The sequence below is a fragment of the Canis lupus genome, chromosome 14, assembly GCF_048164855.1.
Source record: "Canis lupus baileyi chromosome 14, mCanLup2.hap1, whole genome shotgun sequence".
In the NCBI taxonomy this organism is placed as follows: Eukaryota; Metazoa; Chordata; class Mammalia; order Carnivora; family Canidae; genus Canis; species Canis lupus.
This window is the reverse complement of record NC_132851.1, coordinates 63078058-63099955: the sequence shown is the minus strand read 5'-3', so window position 1 is coordinate 63099955 and position 21898 is coordinate 63078058. Positions and strand designations below refer to the sequence as shown.

Genomic DNA, 21898 nt, shown 5'->3' with positions numbered 1-21898 from the left:
TTTCTTATTTTTAATTAGGCCAACCAGGAAACTAACAATGCACAAACTCACAATTGCTTTTATAGCTACCTGAATACACAGTAAAAATCTGTGATAACTTATCCACAAAGAATTCTAAGTTCAAGGACTGTTGTCAAGAAAAAACGCCCATGGACATTTTTGTGTGCGCTTACTTCATGCCAGCTGCTCCAACACCTGAGCTGCCAGCCATTGAGTTGCCTGCAAATGCGGATGTATGTGATAAAGGAAACACCAAAGCCATAGATCAGTAAGTAGAGTTGACCAGAGTAAATTTTTTTCTTGACAGTATTGACATTCACTAGCATTAGATGACAAAGAAATTAAATGAGAAGAAATGGTAAACCTCTATCTGTTTTCATCCAACTAAGAACTAAAAATAAACCATATGTTTGTTTATGCCATGAGCTGCATAAGGTCTGAGTATATGCATATTCAGGGCATAGAAATATTTCACAAATAAGTTGGATTAACAGGTCAGAAAATTACCAATATTAGAATAATTTAGATTAACTTTAGACTGATTTATAGTTGACTGAATATTTTTATAAATGCATAGAGAGCAATGGAATAAGATAATGGAAGGATTTACAGATCTACTTACACAGAAAAGCCACTTGAGGTGCCTACTTGAAGCTTTATGTAGGGTTCATTGTATTATAGTTACATAAAAGTTAGTTCCATATGCATTTGAAATAGATATGTTTATATAGAATATATACATACGTGTATATATAGTACACACAGAGCTTTAATACAGTATTAACTAGTCAGAATAGCTCCAAAGCTACTACTAACAATTTGCATTTCATTGAGAATATTAATCCAAAACCTGTTGATTTGGAGTCAGTTTTACCTAAATCTTTTATTTTTTATTTTTTTTAAAGATTTTATTTATTCATGAGACACACAGGGAGAGAGAGGCAGAGACTATAGGCAGAGGGAGAAGCTGGTTCCCTGTGGGGAGCCTGATGTGGGACTCGAACCTGGGATCATGCCCTGAGCCAAAGGCAGATGCTCAACCACTGAGCCATCCAAGTCATCCCTAAATCATTTATTTTTCATTAGGATGCAGAAGCCAGGTGGTCAACCTTTAAAATAGACGTCAGATTTCTAGTATGACACACAAACACAAATCTACTCATGTCAAAGAGTATTCTCTCCTTTTCCCCTTGTGCCAGGTATACATTTGAATTAAGTAGGAGAACTCATCTTCCAGAAGTATTCCTCAGTAAAATACTTGAGCCAACCCTGAAAAGCCTTGCAGAATGCTGTGACTCTGAAGATTCTACTGGATGTATGAATGCTCAGGTACACTTACTACATTTTCTCAACCTTGGTAGAGATTGGAAAAGGGTTGGAAAACTGTAGCTCATGGGCCAAATCTGATCCAGTGCCTCTGTTTGTATGGCCTATGAGCTAAGAATGGTCTTATATTTTTAAAGGATTTGTTTTTAATTTTAGGGCACAAAAAAATGTGAAACTAAAAATTCAGTATTCATAAAGTCACTAGAACACAGCCTTCCTCCTTGTTTACACATTGCTTATAGCTGCTTTTGTGTCATACTGGCAAAGTTGAATAGTTACAGAAGAGACTATATATGGTTTACAAAATCTAAAATATTTACTATCTGGTCTTACATAGAAAATACTTGCCAATATCTGGCATAGATAAAAACACACACATACTAAGACATTAAATGGAATTCTAATTTAATTTATGTCTTCTAGAACAATGCTTCAAGACAAATAATTTTGTATGCAATTGTTTTCTTATAGGGACCTCAACTGAAAAAGGAATTATCTTCTTTCATTGACAAGGGACAAAAACTATGTGCAGATTATTCGGAAAACACTTTTACTGAGTTTAAGAAAAAGTAAGATTTTTCTGGCTGTTTCCTTCACATTTATCAATAATTGCAGTTTGGTATGGTAATTTGAATGTATAATTGAAGATTTAAGGTGTGCTAAGTGAGCAATAGAAAAAAGAGGTGCAATTAAGAGTTTTAAAAAGTAGAATCTGTGTAGGAAGAAATGGAGTTCTTTTCACAGTGGGGAAAAAAGTCATGTGTATCAGGTGAGAGATCAATTAGAACAGAGCCACAGAAGTATAAATTACAAGATCTGCTTGATTCAAAACACACCAAATTAGCCCATAGTTCATCAACATTCTTGCCCTAAGGCTAAATGTAGATGTCACTACACATAATTGAGGAACTAGAAAACTGCTAAAAAAAAAAAAAAAATAGGTTATCTAACTTCATGGTATATTGTGTCTGACAAGACAACCCAAACTGTCAGTCAAGTGGTAGTACCACTCATGACCAGCATGCGTTCTCTAAAACTTGAAAATCACCAACACTGTTGTACAACAGTCAACTGCCATGTTTCTTAAGTAAGACGAGAAAGGCCATGATAATGAAAGAAATTTTACCCACAGCATTCCCAAATTCATTAAAGTGATTTCTTAGATCCATTTCAAATCATCTTGTCAACATAGGACTAAAGCAAGAACAAATAGGACTCCACAAAAAGACCTAAGAATCCCCAAAATCGGATGCTTCCTTCAATGACCCCTATGAAAACTACCTTAGCAAAGCTCTATAAGAAAATGAAAAATTGTAAAAGCTGTAAGTTCAAAATGTTTATTTCCGAATTATCAGAAAACAGTACAGAACATTAAACAGATAATCCAAGTTTTGTACTCCAGTGTTGCATGGGGCAACTGACTGATAATTTATATAATCTCAAAACATTAAAAATAGCAATGGAGTAGAATTGACATTCAGGGCTATGACATCAAAGGTTAAGACCACTGCATCCAGATATTTGAAATTCTGCACGAGTGTACACAAATGCACACACATTTTTTCTTTCTCCATCACCTGAGTTCCTTCTGGGCAGACTTGCCTGCCCTTCCAACTGGGACTGACTCCTTTCAATAATGCTTTTATGAGCAAACTAGTCTCCCTCATCCTCTTGTCCTTTCCCAGCATCCACCTTATCCCACCCAGATAAATTTGGATTTCTACCATCTCTGCCCAAAACAAGGCTGGCAAACAGTTTCTGGAGAAGATCATGTTAAAACTAGGTTGAGCTGCTGATTTTAAGAGTAGAGAGATACCAAAATCATATAGACCATTCAAACTTGCTCCACAGATCTGAAATTTAAGACAACTACTCCAATTTTTTTTAATTTTAAAAGACCTGGAGTGGGTTATCATTTTGCATTAGAAAGGTTTATAAAATACAACTAGTAAAACCGTACAAAAATATGGTCTTTCAGACTAGCAGAGGGATTAAAAGCACAATTCCCTGATGCCAGTGCGACGGACCTCCAAGGGTTGATTGACAAGCGCTCAGACTTTGCCTCCAAGTGCTGCTCCATAAACTCACCTCCCATCTACTGTGATTCAGAGGTAAGAAAATTTAACCCTCTCCCTAGCACTGCACAGTATTTTAACAATTTATGTACTCAGATGTAGTCTTTCCTTTGTTACTGAAATGCCATCACTTGGCAGACTTTTCCTGATGCTTTCATTGTAAAGACAAAAAAAAGTTAGTTTCCTTGTTATGCTAATTTAAAAGCAAATTGAGGCAGTTGCAAAACTTTATTGCCTATATTCATAAATCCTTTTGTTAACAAAGTGTAGTGCAGTGGTTTTAAACCTTAGGTTGTAACATATTGACAGCTTCTTAAAATGAAGAAAAAAATATGGTAGAGATATCAGAGTCCATCTCACACAGTGAGGGTAAATCTTTTGTGAATTTTACTTCACATATGTACACGCGTATGTATATAGGTATCAGTAGATAGAAGTACTTTTATAAACATGGATCACATACCTTCTCTCTTAATTATAAAAATTTACTTTTAACAAGAAAGAAATGCAACTGAAAATGAATAGTCACTAATGTTTCTTTACAGTAAGATTTTCTTAAAATGGGGTCATTTTTAATTACAAAAATTTTTAGACACTATCAATTTACTTCCAAACTTTAAAAGCTAAAGAAATTAGAACTTGCACATCTTCCAGTTGCCCTCCCCACCCCCACTAATCTGTTCATTCTTAGGTTTATTTTTCTTTAAATGTTAATCCCCCTGAGTCTCCATTCCTTGCCCCTATATTCCCTCCCTAGCTTTCCTTCTATCCTTTTAATGTAATTTGCATAAATCATTGCCAGATCATTTATTTTACCTTGTGCTTAACATAGGTATTTCCAGCTAGACCGTCCTTCTTTTATTACTGTATCCTTTTCACTACATCTGAGCCTACCGGTTTTTTCCCATAAACCATTGTGAGGCAGGTACTTAGTGTTACACCTGTCTGCAGGCTGGAGGTATAAAATAAGGGAGGAGAGCCCAGTTTAGGCTGTGTGGCTCTGTTGCAGGTGGATCTGGTCTGTGCTCTGATATTTTGTTAAATGTTTTAAACTAGGATTTAAACTGCTCTGGTTTTCTTTACCAGCTAGAAAATGTCTCTTTTCTCAATAGCAGCTTTTATACTTGCAGTGGCTTCTTAAAAGTTAGGCAAACCTTAAATGATATATCTGATAAAGAGTTAGTATCCAAAATATATAAGGAACTTACGAAACTCATCACCTAAAAAATAATCCAGTTAAAAATGGGTAGAAGGGGCAGCCCAGGTGGCTCAGATGTTTAGCGCCGCCTTCAGGCCTGGGCCGGATCCTGGGGACCTGGGATCGAGTCCCATGTTGGGCTCCCTGCATGGGGCCTGCTTCTCCCTCTGCCTGTGTCTCTGCCTCTCTCCCTTCCTCGCTGTGTGTCTGTCATGAATAAATAAATAAAATCTTTTAAAAAAATGGGTAGAAGACATGAAAAGACATTTTTCCAAAGACAATATACAGATGGCCAACAGACATATGAAAAGATGTTCAACATCACTGAACATCAGGGAAATACATACCAAAACTAAAAGAAGATACCAGCACCCACCTGTCAAAATAGCTAAACTCAACACAAGAAACAACAGGCATTGGTGAGGATGTGGAGAAAGGGAAACCTCCTTGCACTGTTGGTTGGAATGTAAACTGATACAGCCACCCTGGCAAACAGTATGGGGGTTCCTCAAAAGTTTAAAAATAGAACTACCCTATGATCCAGCAATTGCACTACTAGATATTTACCCAAAAAATACAAACATACTGATTCCAAGAGGCACATGTACCTCTGTTTATAGCAGCATTATCTACAATAGCCAAATTGTGGAAACAGCCCAAGTTTCCATCAACTGATGAATGGATAAAAAAGGTGCGGTGTGTACACACACACACACACACACACACACACACACACAATGGGATATTACCATAAAAAAAGAATGAAATCTTGCCACTTGCAACAACATGATGGAGCTAGAGTGTTACGGTAAGTGAAGTAAGTTAGTCAGAGAAGGACAAGTACCATATGATCTCATTCCTATGTGGAGTTTAAGAAACAAATGATCAAAGGGGGAAAAGAAAAGAGGCAAACTGAGAAACAGACTTAACTGTAGAGAACTGATGGTTACCAGAGGGGAGGTTGGGGGAGGGGGCTAAACAAGTGATGAGGATTAAGGAGCACTATGCAGTGAGCACTGGGTGTTATAAAGAAGTGTTGAATCACTGTATCATACCCTGAAACTAGTTATACTGCATGTTAGCTGGAATTTAAAAATTTAAAAGTTTGCACTCATATCCCAGACTTGCCTAACATTTTAGTGAAATTTTGATTTTGACTGTACAGCACCTAAAATTGTCCTAATTAGTTTGCTAAACTGAGCTACATCACCTTGTTCATTTTTCTGCTTGATACCCTGGGAGATTCTGATTTCTCTTCCAATTTCTACGTTCACACCCTATTAGCCAATCTTGTTTGCAGCAATTTATAAAGTTAGAACTCCAGATGAAGAACAAAAGCATATTCTTTAAATTCTGCTGAGAAACAGATCGTGTTCATCTTTTATGAAAATTCAAGCCAAGTGAAATCAAACATAAGACTAGAGGAGCTAGATCGTTAGAATATTTTGGTCATTATCACATTAAAACACTTAGCATAAAACAATTGAGCAGACCCTTCCTTTACTACCAACCTACAACAGCTGAATTAGGTTGCCTTATCCCAGAAAAATAAAACTACCTTACTTCAAAGTTGTTACCAGATTTTGCGTAGAGTATCATTCAATTATTAAGAGAAAGGACTATTTTTTTTACATGCTGTCAAAAGGTATCAGTTTCGTAAACTTTTCCTAGTCCGTTTGTTATCTGTTTGTCCAGATACACACTTTCTTTTTGACATCATACAAGAAAAACTGAACAATTGCACACAACACGTTTCCTTCAAGTCTCTTGCTTTTTTGCTTTTTAGATTTTTTTATTATAACATATTACCATTTAAAAACTTTGTATTTTCAACTACAATGATGGAAAGCCAGGTTCATAACAATGTTCCTGCTTTATACTCAGCAAATATAGAGCAGTGCTGCTGCTGAATAGCCAATTTTTCAGTAATTGCTAGAGAAGATGGAAATAAATGGAGTTGAGGCACTCGTGCACATGTGATTGTCTGGAACACTCGAAGGTTCGACTCTGCTGTTTCCATTAGCTTTTTAGATGGTCTTTCTAAACTAATCTCACAGCTAGGTAAGTGAGCTGGCCTCTGCTTTCTGACTTCATGTTAGAACAGCATTCGCTTTGATTCTCAATACTTGGCATGACTATTTGTCCTGTTACCTTATAATATTTGGGATATATTAAATATCCTTGCCCCATATTTGCCTGACAATTTTTTTCCTTAAAAATAATGCCCATCTATTACAGCGACTCCAAGTCATTTAAATCCAGGGATCCACCTCTATCTACTATTCTGTATACTTGGCAGAGTCACTAGAAGAATGGCAAAAGATGCTTCTGAACCAGACTAAACCAGAGTCTCATTATGTGGTGATCTATCCCTATCCCTCACCCTTATCTTCAAATGACAAGCAAATAGAAAAATTAGTGTAATTCTTTTAGTTTCACCATAGTACTCTCAATGAACTAGAACTAGTGCTTTTTTTTTTTTTAATTCCATAGAAGCCCATTAACTATAGAAACAGCTGTAAAATAGGACTTGAATTTATTTTTTTCTCTTCACCCATCATTCAGTCAGTTCATCCCTGGTGATTCTCTGAGAATTCGTTACTAGGTTTCCTCTAAAATGTCCCAACAGAGTGCTAATGGGCATTAACTATGGTTTCCAAAAGTTTTCAGAAAGCCATTGTTACATACTGGAGTTGATCATTACCATCTTGAAAGGAGACAATTGCAAATAGCCAAGAGGAAGCTGGGCAAGAAAACAGACTCTCCCCTCCTTCTCCCCCTTTCTTCTGCTCATACTTCAGGGAACACTGGCTTATCCCCTATAGTTGGTCACATTTCTTAGTGTAAGTAGGTTTTATGAGATCCTCAACATCATAGCTAGCATTTATTAAGCCATTACTAAAGGTGAAGCAGAATAGGAGCCTTATATGTATGCATTTATAAGATAATCTAAAACAATTCTAAGTATTAGGTACCATTTTTAATTCTCCTTTTACAGATGGTTGAAGGAACATGCAAGGGTTACCTGATGTTAGGAAAATCATAGGTTTATTCAACAAGAGTCTGTTGCTCTCGCTCCAGGTTACGGTCATAGATTTAGCCCTAACTTCGCTAATAATGACAAAAGCAAAGTATAGATACCAAAAGATTTAATTGACTGAAATCCAAAATTATTAGGAAAGTAGAAAAAAAAATAGTGCCAGGTCAGTTTTATGTCTCCGAATTCCATCTATTCCACTTCCTTGGAATCTTCTTCCATTAGTTATACTACTCTTCTTTTGTTTCAACATTTCCTTTTTCCTGGCTCCATCTAATTTAAAGTTACTTATCTCCTGCCTTAAATAAGGTACTTTGGACACTATTCCCTAGCTATTTTTCCTTTCTCCTCCCCTTACGACCAAGATTTTTCAAATAACAGTATATATTCTCATTTCTTACATCTATTAAGTCTTCAGCCCATTGCAGGACTTCTGACAGAACCATGCCACTAATAACATTACACTGACAATCTCCTTCTTCCCAAATCTAACAAACATTTCTCAGTCATTAGCTTAGCAGCCTTCTCTGAAAAAACACCTGATACCTACAACTATTTCTTCCCCTTTGATACAATTACTTTGATATCCCTATTTTCTACCTTTTGTACTTCCAGGATTCTTCCCTTCTCATTCTATTTCATAGTATCTTCTTCTTCTAGCCATCCTTTCTCTTTTCTAGTTTTTTTTCCTTGCTCTTTTTCATTATATTACATTTTCCTGGAGTGTTCTCAGCCATGGACAGGACCTTAATATCCAAATCTCTTCCATTAGCCAGGATCTCTTCCTTCCACACTGAGCATTTTATCCAACTCTTCAGGGGGCTCTCTTATCCCACAAGAAATATAAATTCAACCCAACCAAAATCTTCCCTTAAAACCTCCTCTTGTGTTTCCTAAATTAATAAATATCATAATCATTCACCCACTAAGATAACAAGTGATCCTTGATTTCACCTCTTTCCATATATATCCAAATTCCAGATCCTATCAATTCAAACATCTCTGTATCTCTGTCTCCCCCACTTACTTCTACATTATTGTTACTTAAGTTTAGGCAACCTCTTGCCTGAATCACAACTTTCCAATTGGTCTCCCTTCTCTAGTCCTCTCACCTTCCATGCCTCACACCCAACCTAATCTCTATGCAGAGGTCAAAATCACCTCTGTAAAACACGAAATAGTTAATATATTCCTCTAATTACTCTCCATAGGGTCTAAAGTTTTGTAATAAAGAATTTGAACCCTTGACTTCCTTTTCAGTTGGACCTACCATTACTTCTTGTTCCTCCTGCTTTGATTCTCCTGAACTACTTGTAATTTTTCAAGTACATTAATCTTGTTCTTACCTCAAGGATTTTTACACATAATGACTCATCCTAGATTGCCCAATGCTCACTCCAACCTAACTAAATCTTTCATCAAGTCTCAGGATTCATTTTAGGCCTCATCTACCTGCAGGGAATCCTTCTCTGGCACTCAGGCTCTTTTATCCCTCAATATTTTGTGCACACCCAATAATTAGCACTTATTAACTATTGTCGTTTCTTTATCTATTTTCAAATTCTAAGTACAGGGATAGCATAAAACTAAATAAATGTGGGGGCAGCCCCAGTGGCTCAGTGGTTTAGCGCCGCCTTCGGCCAGGGTGTGATCCTGGAGACCCGAGATCGAGTCCCACATCAGGCTCCCTGCATGGAGCCTGCTTCTCCCTCTGCCTGTGTCTCTGCCTCTCTCTCTGTCTCTGTGTCTTTCATGAATAAAAAAATAAAAATAAAAAAAACTAAATAAATGTGAATGATGGCTGATAAAAAGTTTAATATAAAGCTACATTTTGACAAGAATCTTTTCCCCTAAGCAAGGTTCAAATTTTTGAATACCTTCTACAACAGTCTATAAAACACTTTATGACTTAAATAACTTTTTCATTTCAGATTGATGTTGAAATGAACAATACTGTATAGTCCTGATGTATGTGTGCGGTCTTAGGTAAGTATAGCTTTAAAGGCAGTGAAGAACCCAGATTTTTATTTTTAAAATTCAAGACCAATTTGAGAAGTCTCTTTTCTAACTATCATCTATTCAAACTCATATTACAGTGGAGACATTAAGCATATGGAAAACTTAAGGAGCTTATATGCATATACCAACTAATTTCTTTCTTCTGTAGACCGAGAATCCAGGTCCCCAGCTTGGTACTACATCTATTATAATCCCGCATCTAAGAAAATGACAAGATAGAGATCACTGCAGGGATTTTGAAGAATTCTAAATTTAAAGACTGAATTTAAAGACAGAGTCCATCATCTTAAAAGACAACAGGGTTCCTAGGAGGAAAGAGGATTTTTCAAATTAAGTGGAATATTTGAAGTATTAGCATTTGTTTATTTTAGACATTATATTATCACCCATTAAAAATGCATGATGAAGATGTTAAAGGCATAACATACTTTAAGTTTCGTACCTTAAGCTGAAGGTGACCTCAATTCTGCACATTAACAAAATTATTCTTTCCAAATTTAATTGTGTTCATTTTAAAGATATTACTTTTGAAATTAAAAATGAAGAAAACAATCATTTTGGTGTATCTCAGACCTTCACTGAACTGAGTCTTTTCAATGATAAAAGATTGTTATTTTGCTGATTTATTAACAACATTCCTCAAAATTATATGGAGGCAAAGACCCTTGACTAAGGAAATTAAATCAGTCCATCACATCCAGGCTTTCAATATAAGCTATTTGAATACGAAACAGTAAAAAAGAAAATTAACATCCCAAGAGGCAGTATAACAGGGGTGGTCATGGAAACATTCGGAATTATCCAATCTATATTAGAATTCCTACTCCAACTACCTATCTTTGTGAGTCATTCATCCCCCCTAAAGCTCAGTTCCCTTTTTTCATGAAAAGAAAATTACAATATCTATCTCTCAGCATTATTGTAATGATGAAGGGGAAGGGATGTATATAAAATGCCTAAGAAATGACAGTACTACCAGCAAAGTTGCTGCTGCTGCTTCTACTACAGATAATGTGAATCTAAACTCAAACGAGTTTCCCCAGATACAGCAGTTCTTTCATGTTTTTAATTGCTCTAGAATAGATCCATTTTCTTCTGAGTTTTCTTTTACTAGAGCATGTCAGCTCACCCATGGCAGAAATGGCACATACTGTTCAATGGGAAGCTGTTCTAAAATTGCTAGATCAACTGTGGATGCTTATGAATTTCTTCTCAATGAAAGTCTATATTTCTTCTGAGATTTGAACTTGTAGGAGCTGAAGCCTTCATCTCAAGGTGTTCCCATCCTTAAGGACACCTACAATTCAGGTTTTCCAGGCAACAGTGTGATGCTATTTCATTCTTAACTAAGATCATAAACCGGAGTCATCATCTTGACCACTCACTTTCTTCAAGCCCCAAAATTGACTGACTGTGGCCACATTCTCATGCCTCACTGGAGAGAGAATTATCACCTCCTGATAAATCCCACAAAGCCAGTTATCTTTTTCCTTCAGTTTTGGAGACAGTGTTCCCTGAGTTGCCAACAGATAAAGGAATAGGCTCATCCGATGGCAGATTCAAATTGGATTAAAAACAAAACAAAACAAAACAAAACAAAAAAAAAAAAAAACCACTACCAGAATCACACTCAGCATAGCCAGGCACTAGGAGAGAAACCAGTGAGGAAAGCACAGATGGGTCTCCCATCTCATCTTCAAATGCATAAACTGAGAGTACAATGAAAGATGGAATTTCTTGCACTGTGCAAATAGAAACTACAGTAGAACTCTACTGTAGTGCCTTGGTGGGGTTGGTAACCAAGGAATGGAGGGGACGTATTTGCCTCATTACAAAGTAGAATGGGATTTGACAAAAACTAACACTGTTTTACCAAAAAAATTATCTCAATCCCATGACTAGGAGCCTCGTGTATTAACGGTTGCTGCATTTTTTGTTATGGCTGGAACCATTCATTCTCAGAGCACCAAGTTACACACATCATTAGTTCAAATAAAAAAAGAAAAGCTATAATGAATCTTGACATAACAAGAGTGATGGTTTTAAATGCAAGTCTTGGGAATTTCTTACATTTTTATTCTGGATCCATCAGGTGGGTCATAGTGGGTATACGGGTCATGCTAGACAGGTTCCTCCTTAAACATAAAAATAACCTGACCTTATAAACATCTGCTGAGTGGTATTATGATTGTTGCCCATTCACTATTTTTCTAACATTTATTTTCATTATTCTCATAGATCTAGTGTTGGAACCACCCTGGGAACATCTGATGGCCTAACCTAAGAAAACCAGAGCTCCTGGGGAGACGAGTGGGATAATCCCTGCTTTTATCAGCTACAATATCTTTATACAATGATGTTTGATAATTTGCTATAAAAATAATATATAAAAATAAATATAAATATAATGCAATCCATACATGTTACTGGGATAATGTTACAATGTTGATATTCAGCTCTGTCCCTGTGATTGTCACAAAGATTCTGGGATAGGTAGCCCTAACCTCACCAGTCCCTGCTTTTTTTCAGGTCTCTGCTGTGTCTTTTTAGAAGATTCACAACATTAAGTAACCACTTTCAAATTCCCAACACACTAAGCTCCACTCATTGATTGCTTCTCAGCCTTGATAGGTATCATTAAGGAAAAGTTAGCCAGACTTCCATCATAAATGCCTGGGATCACTCACTTCTTAAAGAACCACCACTACCATCTTCCTGAGAACACCTTCCTGCTCCCAGCTGCAGGTTGTGTTACATTAAGTAGGTAACATCTACCTTGCATGAAAATTTCTGTGGTTTGAACATTTTTCATCTTTGCTAAAAAGGATTCAGAGCAATTTAGTGTGTCATAATTCTAAAAACCCGATTTCAGCTTAATTCAATTTACCATATGCACATTGTATAGGATATTGTTTCTATGTGCTTTCTTTGCTCAGGGAAAAATGAACTTGCTAACTCAACGTATTTTGTTTTGAAAAAAAGGTTATACTTTTAGAATAAATACCTCTCTGAAACCAATACAAGCCGAGGAAAACTTCTGTATTTATAATTAATTGCCTGAAGGAATTTACATTTATCTCATGATAGATATAGAGTTATACGGTAGAGATGAAGCAAATTTTATAGCAAATATAAATGGAGTCACACTAACCAAAATCATCCCTGATCACTCCTCAAGATTCTAAGTCCCAGGAGGGAAAATTTCATTAACTAACTCAAGGTCAAATACCAAGACTTCAGTTGCTGGTAACCGGGAAATAAAATGTCTCTCCCCTTGCAGCTTCTATAGAAGATTCCAAAATGGGAAATTGACCTCAAACAGAAAGTTCTTCAGATACTACCAAGAAAAAAAAGGCAACTATGCACTATGCACTACATATTAAAGCAGGATTTTAGATTTCTTAAAGTTCTTTTTTACTTCCAAAAGTACCTTTCCTGAAGGTTCAAAACCAACTCTGAGCTGTAAATATCATTGATAAAAATAAGAGAATGAAACTCCAAAAGGCAATTGAGTGGCCCAAGGAAACAGTGAAGAATAAAGCAGAGACTTAGCCTTCAAGTCCAGTAGGCCATGCAAGATTAACCATCATACTAGAAGAATGTTTTCCTTGGTGAAATTAGTTCTGGAAAGAATATAATGTATCTTTCTTGAAAGGTCACAATTGACTGCATACAATTTAGTATTCTCTAAATTTAACCACTGATCCCTTTTTCTTTGAATATCACCCAGACTTATTGCTCTGTAAAATTAATCCTGGAAAATTCTGCTCCTTCTTGAGAAACTATGTTTGCAAGTTATTCATTAACCATTAAAACAAGCCCATTTTGGTCAAGCATTTTTGTACCTGACCAAGTAGAACCAGGTATTTTTTTTGTCACTAAGTATTCAATAAATATTACATGATGGGTTGGAGTAATGTATTCATGGTTCTCCTGAATATATTTTCCAGAAAACTCTGAACTTCCATTTTTTTATATCAAGAATCTCTGACCCAAATATATCATCATTCTAATACAAGTTTTTAGACTTTATTTATAAGACTAAACTATTTATGGCTGCATTTGTTCCATTTTTATGAGAAGCAGAGATCTTTTGAAAAGATATTGCCAAAATTTACTCTTACTTCCTAAGTGCAACTCTTTAGAGAGATGATTTTGAATTTCCATCTACTGTCAACTATAGCTGATTTTACTTGTTAATGTCTATTTTTTTATGCATGACCTATCACTTTCTTCCAAAAACGAAGTACTCATCATGATAGAAACAAAATCCTTTCTTTCTAAAAATGGCACTTACAAACTATATCAATGAGTAAGGGTTCTCCAAGGAAATAGAGCTAAGAGAAGCTAGGGAAACAGAAAGACTTTACAGCATTGGCTTACACAGTTGTGGAGCTAGTGAGTCTGATGTCCCCAGAGGCAGGCCAACAGTCTTGAAACTCGCACCAGTTTTCTGTGTTGCAGCCTTGAGATAGAAGTCTACACTGGGTAGAATTTTGCTTTTAAGACTTTTAACTGATTGGTTGAGGCCTATGTACATCATCAAGTCTAATCTCCTTTACTTAAGCTGGTGGTTGATGTTAATCGCATCCAAAAAATACCTTTACAGCAACATCTCAACTAATATTTGACTAAACAAATGGCCACCATAGCCTAGTCCAGTTGGCCCATAAAGTTTAGCCAGCATACAAAACTTCTATAACTTGCATTGTCCTTTACAAGGCTTGATGTCTTTCAATTTATAATCCTACCCTCCCTGTGTTTTCTTAGATGCCTAAGTCATTCCACAGATGATTCTTAAACCATCATTTGAGAACCATCCCCTTAAATGGTCTACACAAGATTACTGTATTAATACCTTTTCCTGGAAATTCTTTTTTAAAAAGTTCCTTTTTATGGAGATTATAATTTTAAAACATAACAAGGAGAAAGTCTTTCTATTATGTCATTTAATTTAACAGCAATGTGCTCTAATGAAACAAAACTGAGTCAACTTGACAATTTACACAATTTCCAAATAGCTAAAAATAAATAAGAAGGCCTAGAAGCTTGTGTTTTTAGGACTCTGGTCTTCCTCTTGTGCACCTCTCCCCACCACCAAAGTCTCACCTTCGGTGCTCAGTGACTCTCAGAGATTCAGGTTTAATCTGCCTTGAATGGAACCTGCTGGGCAAAAGCCTGCAAGTCACTGCTTTTGAAGCTTGTCACTGTCACTCAAATTAAAGAAAAGGAAACATCTGAAATCAACCTGTTACAGACCTGTTGGCTAAGTGGTGATACTGAGCAAGAGTGAAAATCTAATATCACTTTCTCTCAGTCTGCCATTGCATTATGAAAACACTGTCAGGGGCAGCCCTGGTGGCCCAGTGGTTTAGCACCACCTGCAGCCCAGGGCGTGATCCTGGAGACCCTGGATGGAGTCCTACGTCAGGATCTCTGTATGATGCCTGCTTCTTCTTCTGCCTGTGTCTCTGCCTCCCTCTCTCTCTTTCTGTCTCTATGAATAAATAAATAAATAAATAAATAATCTTTTAAAAAAAAGAAAACACTGTCGGTTATGGAATGAAATTTATATATTTAATGGGAGCGTTAAAGAAAATCCAGTCATAGATAATCAAGTCAAAAGATGGACTTTCCAAGAATCTATTTTTTTTCTTGTCCCATTTCTTTCAGGATCTGAGATATTCTTTTCTCCATCAGGCCAAGAAAGTACCTCATTATTTCTTCCACTATACACACCACCACATGGCTCCTCATTTTATAATTAATGCTTTTCGGCTAAGTCTATCATGCAATTAACAATAGCACCTAGTCACCCATCCACAGATGAGGGGTTTGGAATTCCTCTATTGCTTCTGCCCCAATAAGAAAGTTTCCAACAATGAATTAGGTGCCTTTTCTCATGCCACAATCCTAGAAATATGGATCTTTACACTGCTGTATGCTGCACCAAGAAAGACTCGGGAGGGCATGCCTGTTTCAAATAAAAAATCTTTGCCTCCACCTTGTGGTTGACAGGCCTACATGCAGATGGCTGTGCAGAAATCTATTCTGGAACCAGATTTTCGTAAAGTGGACAGTGCCTAATCACCTGGAATATGCTTACTTTGTGTTGCAGCTCTATTTAGAACAATATGAAAAGTCAAGTTAACAAGATACAGAATTTTCAAACTTTATTCTCAGAGATTTTAACAGCTGTGTGAATTTGGCAACTTTGTACACAACAGACCCAATGATCTGTCTAAATGTTTCATTTTGTTCCTGAAAATGTTTAAAATGTTGAGAAAAAAAAATTAACCCATTTTTCTCTCTTAAAAGATAACATTAGTGATGGCGTATGATTATCATCTCAGTATTAAACTCCTGCTAAGATTAGGTAAGAAAATGTAAAATACAGTAGAGTGTTTCACTTTTTAAACACTGTGGTGTTGTCCATAACTGACCTCTGTGATTTGGATCCAAGCGGTAACTCGAAGACGGAGTTTGGGATAAAGAGGAACAATACTAGCTTTATTGCTTTGCCAGGCAAAGGAGGCTGCAGCAGGCTATGCCTTCAAAACCTGCAAGCCCTCCCAGAGGCAGGGGCTGCAGCTTTTATAAGAAATGTAGGATCTAGCCAGTTTCAGCAGTAACTGTGTACATGCTACCAGCCATAGTCTAGTTCAGCGTGGTCCTGGGGTCCTGAAACAAAGGCTAAGAACGGAGGAGGGCAGGTGTTCAGGAACAAGGAAAAAGGTGACCTTAAAATCAAGCTTCGCTGAGGGATGCCTTTCCTCAAAGCCTAAGAGAAGCAATAGTACTTGACCGGTACACGTCTTAGACCTAAGCACACAGAGCTCCAGCTCTGGGCACCATACTTTAGGGTACCTTATTCTCAACTTTGTCCAACCAGGACCTTCCCCGTGGAGCCAGGCATCCATGGAGCCAAAGGAACATGCCCACCCTAAGATCTACTCTTCCTCCTTCCAGACCTCATTCTAATACACAGGATGCCAGAATTTCATTCCATTCCAGCACCTGCACAGGAATCTCTTGGGAGACCACGCTGTTGGTGGACCAAGAGGCAGTTGTTCATAGAGGATGTGGACAGGGTTTAGACATGTGGACCAAGGTATGCATATGCATATGGATGAGATCATCACAGAGGCAGACAGAGTTGGATCTGGGAAGGAAACAGAGACAGGGCACAGGGCAGAGGCTGGCTTTCTGCATTTTGCCAAGTTCTGTTACAGAATTCAGAGGGATCTAAGAATTTCAAGCTTAAACCTGGATTTTCAGGTCATTATAAAATTGTTTGCCAAACAAGGAGGATAGAACATATTTTTTTAACAGTTTGTCAGATTTATTGCAAACCTTCAACTATTTAGAGATGAGCTATGAGGGCTTCTATCTGTGCTCTTCCCCCTGGGCCTGCAGTTTCAGGTCAGATATGTGTTTTACAGGTACCAAAATGGATCAAGTAGGTGACTTCTTCCCTTACTCCCCCAACATATACAGCCTCATTCACACAGGTTTAACAACAAACTGTATCAGGCTCTTCAGGATGGTGACTTAAAGCAAGCTGCTAGCACTCTTTCCTCCAAGCCTGGAAAACTACAAATGTGAAAGGAAACTAAAATGATTTGAAGAACTAACAACCATAGAACAATAATTATGAGACTCTTTGGAGAGTCTGAAGGCTGGAGAGTGGGAAGAGAAGTTGAACTGTAGTGGATTCAACCTCGGGCAGAGTAAGCAGAAGAAAGCTTCTAAAATCTGCTTGTGCATTCAGCAAAGTTTAAAATGCTAATAAAATCATAAAAGATGGCTGAATATGTGAAAAGACAGTCCATGCTCTTAAAGTAAATGACTCACTATTACACAAATATGAATCCTCTTCAAATTTATCTATAAATTAAATACAATCCCCCATTAAAATTCTAGATGAGTTTTTTAACAATTCATTCAAAATCCTTTTTGGAAAAATGTATGTAGAAATTTAAAAATCTATAATAAATAAGCCTAAAAAAAGAAGAATGAGAATGTACATAAACAGATATTAAGATATAATACAAAGCCATACAAATAATAAATAATACAATAATACACAAATAGTTAAGTAAAATAAAATAGAAATCCAGGCAGATATGGGAACTTAAAACTATAGTGATGGCATCATAAATCAATGTGAAAAGATTGAATTATTTTATAGATGTAGAATTTTTCTTCTTTGTATAGAAAAATTAAATTGGGATGCTGTCAAACAACATATGTGAAGATACAAATGGACTAACGTATTTAAGGTAAAATTATAATGCTCTGGATTTAATAGAGAAAAATGTATAAACATATTCATAACATGGGGTCAGGAATAGCCTACTTTAAAAAATTCAAAAAGGAAAAATCATAGGCAAAATAGTGATGAATTTTACTACATCAAGGTTAAGGAGTTCTATTCAACAAAGTATACTAATAGTAAACTTCACAGACATATGCAGACACAAAATATATATATATACATTTGCAATTTGAAAACCGACAAGGTTTTCAAACAACAATTAGAAAATAAAATCCACAAAGAAAAAAATTAAAATACCATGCATTTTAATGCATGACTAGGGGAACCACACAGGATTTTTTTGGCTAGTGAAGCTGTTCTGCATGATTCTATGATGCTGGACAAATGACATTATGCATTTGTCAAAACCCACAACCAAATAGTGAACCTCAACGTATGCAACTTTAAAAACATCATGTATGAAGTCAAAGGTCACAGGAAAGAACGCAGACTGTGACAAGAGAATTTAACTGTGTTACAAATGAATGAAATAAGTTCACCAGAAGGATTAGGGGAAATGGTCAACCTCCATAACTTCAGAAACAAAGTCTGGAAGACTAAAGGCGAACAGAGTCGCGCGTAAGCACTGTGCTCCAGTTGATAAAGTTATTTCCCATGGGGATGCATGTTAATCATTTTGATGCTGCTATACATGTGTCCTGGAACTGAATGATTAATTAAGTGGATGAAAGACAGTAGGAGCCAGGTTGCTCACTGTTGGAACGGACATTTACAAATAAGCCAAGAGAGGAGGCTGAAATAATCCATGTGGTAATGGAGTAGAGTTACTGACATCAGTAAGAACTCATGTTTAACTTTAGATAGTTACAGATGATGATGATATGGGAGAGGTCCTTATCTCACGAAGTCAAAGAACGAATCTCTCGGACAACAAAGAGTGAGCAAAGTGATGGAAGTATATTAAGCAGAGATACAGAGAAAGCTCTCAGAAGTGGGAGGGGTCCCCACAGGGTTGCCACTGAAGGCTTTTAGTGGCCGTCTTTTATGGAGAACCTAGCCACGGAGCCCATGACCTTGAGATTCTTGTGCAGTCTTCTTTTGAGGAGGGATTATTGATAACATCTTAATGACATATTTCTTTGTGGTCTGGTGAGTTTCTGTGATTACTTAGTAGCCATTAAAGGGGGATACTCCCTAACATTTCGGAGCTAGGGAGCCAGGCTTCTTATTTTTCTCTGTTTTTACTGTCTTATCTCTGTTTTCTTGGAATGGGTAGGAGCCTGACTCTGGGCCTTTCCTTTCCCTTTCCCTGCCTAGCCCCAATGCACATAGAAATATATATGGAGATATATATATATCTCCAAGGTTTAGTATACACACATATGTGCATGCTCTGTCAGTAGAGAAGGCCTCAAAGAAATGATAACCCAAAAGCAATGAACATGCTTAACACTCCAACCTAAGTTTCTAAGATAATTCTCTCCAATACAAGGAACTAGGGATCCTTGGAGAAATGGTTATCCTACAACCAAGGGAGAAAATATTCCAAATGAGCCTAGAGCGTATTATAGTATCAGGAGGAATGGGTAATCTATTTGTGGAGCCAGACAGTCAAACAAAAACTGACTATCCAGCCCTAGCCTAGAAGAAGAAACAGGTAAAATGTAATGGATGCACACTGTGGAATATTAACAGATGTTAAATGTACAAAACAATGTACACATGGCAACATGGATGGATCTTAAAATCACAGTGCTGGCAAAAAAACATTACAAAACACAGTGATGTTCTTACACATGACCAACTATTCCAATTAAAAATACATAACACGTAACAAAATCTTTATATTTAACCAGAACAGATACAATGAAAGTATACATAGAAAGCACACAGAATGATTACTTACAGGCAGAGGGAAGTGGGGGTATGAGGAATGGGGGTAAATTTAAAAGGAGTTGAGCTTGGGACGCCTGGGTGGCTCAGCGGTTTAGAGCCTACCTTTGGCCCAGGGTGTGATCCTGGAGTCCCGGATCAAGTCCCACATTGGGCTCCCTGCATGGAGCCTGCTTCTTCCTCTGCTTGTGTCTCTGTGTGTGTGTGTGTGTGTGTGTGTGTGTGTGTGTGTGTCTCATGAATAAATAAATAAAATCTTTAAAAAAAAAAAAAAACAGGAGCTGAGCTTTACATGAACCAAAGATGATAATGTGCATTAACCGAAGAGTATGATTAACATGATTAACTAACCTTCTGCACTTGAGATCCAACAAGAAAGAAAAACGATTCCAACTCAGATATGGAATTGAGGCCTGAAAGCTCAAAATGCTATGCCAGGACTTCATCATTCCTACAGCGATATAGTCCAGCTCCACACTGTCCACTGCTTTTCCAATACCTCTCCTGTGGTCTATGATAATAGCTGAAGGAGGTGAGGATGGTATTACGTGGTATACAAAAAAAAAAAAAAAAAAAATTCCTATGTGTATCCCCCAGGGATCCAGTACTCATGTCTTCTTGGTATAGGCTCAACCTGCCATAAAGATATCGCTCTCAGACCAGGTGTGCCTGTAGTCTCCTGCCCAGGGACCAGTAAGGCAAGGAGTAGGCCAAAACTTAGCATCTTCCATGTGCTGTTGAAGAGTAACCTACATTGTCATTTACTCTTGCAATACCAAGCAATTCTAACAATTGTTGAGAAAGAAAAGGGATAATGGCTCCCCCGGTTTGAGGCCTGCCCCTGCGTTGTAGAGGAGAGCCAGATTTAACACAGTCAGAGGAAACTCTGATCTTTTCAGAACATCGAAGAACTATTCTTGAAGGAACAGAATTCGTCCAAAGTGTTAAAACAGAGATTGGTTCACGAGAAAGGTTATCTGATTCATGGTTCCACCGAGTTAAGCCTAGACTTTAATTGCTTCAAGATCCCTAGCTGGAGCCATTAATAACAATTATTATAATAGCTGAAAATTAGTGTTTACTGTGTGCCAAGCATTGTTCAAAACACTTTAACTACACTATCTCATTCCAGCACACACACACACAAAGCTCCATGAAATAGCTGCAGTAATTATGCCAATTTAATAAAGCAGAAAATTGACAACATAGGAGATTAACTGACTGGCTGAAGGCTGCCCATTAGTATATGGTGGTGGAGCAGGGATTCACAGCCAGGCAGGCTGACCTCGGAGCCATGTGCTCAACTTGTGTACCTCATGGTCTCTATCCACTGGGCATGGCAGTTAAGAAAAAGGCAGCTTTTCCTTATTATGCCAAAGTTATGGTAGAAGAAACTTTTCATGGTTTGGTCAGAAAAGAATTTCCTACCCACTCATCAGGCTATATTCTAATAGTCTGATTCATTTCATATATTTTTGTGTGGGTCTGAAGATTTGATTTTATTTTTTTTGGGGGGGGGGTGGTCTGAAGATTTTAAAGTTTCCTTCCTCCTTCCATCCTTTCTTTCCTTTCTGGTGCTGCTATAAAATTGCTGAAGATACGGCACAGTTTTTTAAATGTGTCCAGCATTTTGCAAAATTGAAGATGTTAACTGATAAGACACTCGATAATTTCTATCCACTGGAGAATTATATAGAGAACATATAGAAACGAGGTAAAAATCAAGAAAATATCTAAAACTTTCCCTATGGCCAAGATATTAAAAAAAAAAGACAAGAACAGTTCCTACGCCTCCAGATAGTCACTACAGTGTTTTAGTTAAAAGAATTGAAGAAATAAACCAGCAAATGTGACAACGAGAGAAGGAGCCACCATTTTAAGTTACTGTCCATGTCATGCATAGAATCAACAAGCCAGTTCCTAAGAATATTTTAAAGTCTATTATGGTATAGATCCTTTACCTCTTTGGTTAGGTTTATTCCTAGGTAAAATTAACAAGACAGGAAACAAATGTTGGAGAGGATGTGGAGAAAGGAGAACCCTCTTGCACTGTTGGTGGGGATGTGAACTGG

The 21898-nt window shown here is 37.1% G+C and overlaps 1 protein-coding gene across 1 annotated transcript in view; it reads left to right on the top strand.

The window, feature by feature from the left end:
- The window catches only part of GC (GC vitamin D binding protein), a 33380-nt gene extending 21308 nt beyond the window's left edge, over positions 1 to 12072 (top strand). The window contains exons 8-13 of the mRNA XM_072775350.1: positions 66 to 268; positions 1200 to 1329; positions 1798 to 1895; positions 3305 to 3437; positions 9568 to 9622; positions 11894 to 12072. Of these exons, the coding sequence (XP_072631451.1) occupies positions 66 to 268; positions 1200 to 1329; positions 1798 to 1895; positions 3305 to 3437; positions 9568 to 9597 (594 nt within the window). The 3' untranslated portion in view covers positions 9598 to 9622; positions 11894 to 12072. The remainder of the gene's footprint in view (positions 1 to 65; positions 269 to 1199; positions 1330 to 1797; positions 1896 to 3304; positions 3438 to 9567; positions 9623 to 11893) is intronic.
- The last annotated feature ends 9826 nt before the right edge of the window (positions 12073 to 21898 follow it).